General features: G+C 31.7%; 1 protein-coding gene across 1 annotated transcript in view; it reads left to right on the forward strand.

Annotated features, from left to right (window-relative positions):
- LOC106457610 (protein obstructor-E-like) overlaps positions 1 to 3,046 on the forward strand; it is a 21,218-nt gene that overhangs the window by 16,253 nt on the left and 1,919 nt on the right. The window contains exon 4 of the mRNA XM_013917048.2: positions 1,545 to 1,770. Coding sequence (XP_013772502.2) covers positions 1,545 to 1,770 — 226 coding nt within the window. The remainder of the gene's footprint in view (positions 1 to 1,544; positions 1,771 to 3,046) is intronic.

The following is a 3,046-nucleotide window of genomic DNA, read 5'->3' on the forward strand; positions in this document are numbered from 1 at the left end:
TATTTTGCTGTTCAAGCTGCCATTGTTGTAGGTTTTCTTGCCACTGCTGTAATCTGTTTATTTTGCTGTTCAAGCTGCCATTGTTGTAGGTTTTCTTGCCACTGCTGTAATCTTTCTTCTTGTTTATTTTCTTTTTCTTCTAACAACTGCTGTAACCTCTCTTCTTGTTTAATTTCTCGTTCTTCTTGTTTCTTTTCTCGTTCATTTTCTCGTTCTTCTTGTTTCTTTTGCTGCTATTGTATTGCTGCCATCAAGTCTGCTAAGCTGTAGTTTGATTTTACTACAACGTTTTTGTGTTTGTAGTGTCAGTGTATTGATGGCTTTGAACTAAACCGTACGTACATACACAAATACACTTATATCTATAAACTATTATTTGACAAAAACCTGTATGCGTGTGTGTCCATCTATAATTGGCCAAACACTGAACCGATTGTTATTAACTCTGACATGTATCATCAGGGCCACAGAGAAGTGACAGGGCTTTACGAACGGAGGTTAAGACTGGTAGACATTGTATACCCATTGATATGCGGAACTTACTTCCTTAGTCCCCTCCAAAGACCGGGACGCGTCTTATATTTCCCACATTGTAACCTGTGCCCTGCTGACTTTAGTTTGGTTATGTAACATTGTGCTTTTATAAAGGCTTGTTTAGTATTACAGATATGTTTTATTTCCTCATAGATTTGGTCTTGCTGTTTTTAACGTAGTCCTTCCTTTTGATATAGATATTAACTTAACTGTTCAAATAATGTTTATATTTACATATATATTAAAATCGCATGTTTATCTTGGTTTTGATTGAGTTGTGAAAAATAAAGGGCACAATGGTACAGCGGTATGCCTGCGGACTTACAACGCTAGAATCCGGGTTTCGATACTCGTGGTGGGCAGAGCACAGATAGCCCATTGTGTAACTTTGTGCTAACTTCAAACGAACGAACGAACTAAAACAAAATGTTAGAAGTAATTATCCTGAGATAATTCGCAACAACAGGAGGTGTTTAATGCACTAAGAATTGTATTCGTTAAGTTACGTTACTGAGGGCTTATAACGCTAAAAATCGAGTATCGATACCCGTGATTGGCAGAGCACAGATAACTCATTTTATAGCTGTGTGCTTAAAAACGAACAAACAAAAAGGTATTTAATTGGTTGGTAGCATCACGGCAAGACTAATATCATTGCTAACCATGGCTTATAACGCTAAAAATTGGGTTTGATACTTTCAATAGGCAGACCACAGATAATCCATTCCGTAGTTTTGCAATAAGTTAACTGACACTGTTTGATAACAATGTCAATTATCTACTATGACTTCGCTTACGAAATAATAATAAATCATATCTACTATTTATAAGGTACATTTTCCCGAATAACCGAGTTGATTGAGGATAAAAATTACTCAAGATTCAAGGCTGTATATGCTTTAGATAACTTTCCGTGCTTAAATGTTTTTTCATTGTTGTTTTGTTTTTTCAATTCATATTGTGTTTTTCGCTTCACTTTTCTGACCAAAAATATATTTGCTTTAATTCAGCATTTCTGGGTTTCCAATGTCCTGAACCAACTCCCGAGGAAATTCGACTCTTCGGCAACCCACGCTACCCTCACTCCTCAGATTGTAAAAAGCTGTTCGTGTGTGTGGTAGACAACAACGATACCATTGGTACCAGAAGAGTTCCTCGCTTGTTGAGTTGTGACGAAGGTCTCGTCTTTAACCCTTTCTTGTCTTTGTGTGACATTCCTGCTAACGTTACTGGATGGTAAGTCTAAAACTCGGAAAGATAAATTTTATGCATATTTTATTCCAGTAAATATTTTCGAGTGCTTCATCAATATTTATTTATCTTTTATTCTAGTAATTATTGGCGAGTGATTAATTAACCTTTAGTCATATTTTATTCCAGTTATTATAGCTGAGTGCTCAATGAACCTTTTGTAATATCTAATTCCAGTAATCATTGCTGATAGCTTAATCAAGCTTTAATTATTTTTCTGTTAATAATGTCGAATTTTTATTAAATTTTAATCATATTTTAGTTGATTATTTATTAAGTTGTAAGTTAAACTTTAGTAATATTTAATTTGATTTTTATTGAGTTGTAAGTTAAACTTTAGTCATATTTAATTTGATTTTTATTGAGTTGTAAGTGAAACTTTAGTCGTATCAGATTCGGGTTAATACAAATGTGCATGTAATTAAGCTCTAGCTATTGTGTATTCTAATTAATAACATCAAATGTGCTTAATCTAATTTTGATCATGCTATTTTTCAGGTTTTCATATTCTATTCTACCTAAAACCTTTGAGTGCTTAATAGAACATCAAACATAATGTATTTTAGTTGCGTTATATTCCTGTTTAGGTTTAATATCACTGAAAGTTTAACTTAAATCGTATTTTATTCCTGTTAGTTTCATTAAGTGATAACATTTAACCATTTTCTGGTCTTCTAGTTAAAATGTTTGAATAATAAAATTAAGTTACTCGTTTATATTTGTCTTAGAGTCACTGTACTTTAAATATGTTGGTTTATTGTTCACATCGCCGGGCAACAAAACAAAAACTAATCAGATGGCATCAAAGTTAAGACCTTTCAATAGTAAGGTTTCACTTCTGTCATACTGTATTCCTCCTTATATCGTTCACTAATAGAATTTGAATTTAGTGATAATATCAATAAATTAAGATAATAATATTTGATCCTGTTATATTTCAGTTAACATGATTTAAAATTAAAACAAACCTTATTAAACTTTTGTTTAAATTAACATAATTTAACAATAAAATTAAACCTCAGTCATGTCGTATTTCAATTAAGTTAATTTAATATTAAAACCAACCCTCACACATTTTATTTTATTTGATAATAAAATTGTTCATTAACTACATTACATTTCAGATAACATTATTTTATATTTAGATTAAACAGTACTCACGAAACATTTCATAATACTCTGTAATAAAAAGTAAACTAAAAACACCGAAAGATGGGGTATATGTAACTCGTACTGTATCCCAGTTAATATCAATGAGAAA

The sequence above is a fragment of the Limulus polyphemus genome, unplaced genomic scaffold (assembly GCF_000517525.1).
Source record: "Limulus polyphemus unplaced genomic scaffold, Limulus_polyphemus-2.1.2 Scaffold351, whole genome shotgun sequence".
Classification (NCBI taxonomy): domain Eukaryota; kingdom Metazoa; phylum Arthropoda; class Merostomata; order Xiphosura; family Limulidae; genus Limulus; species Limulus polyphemus.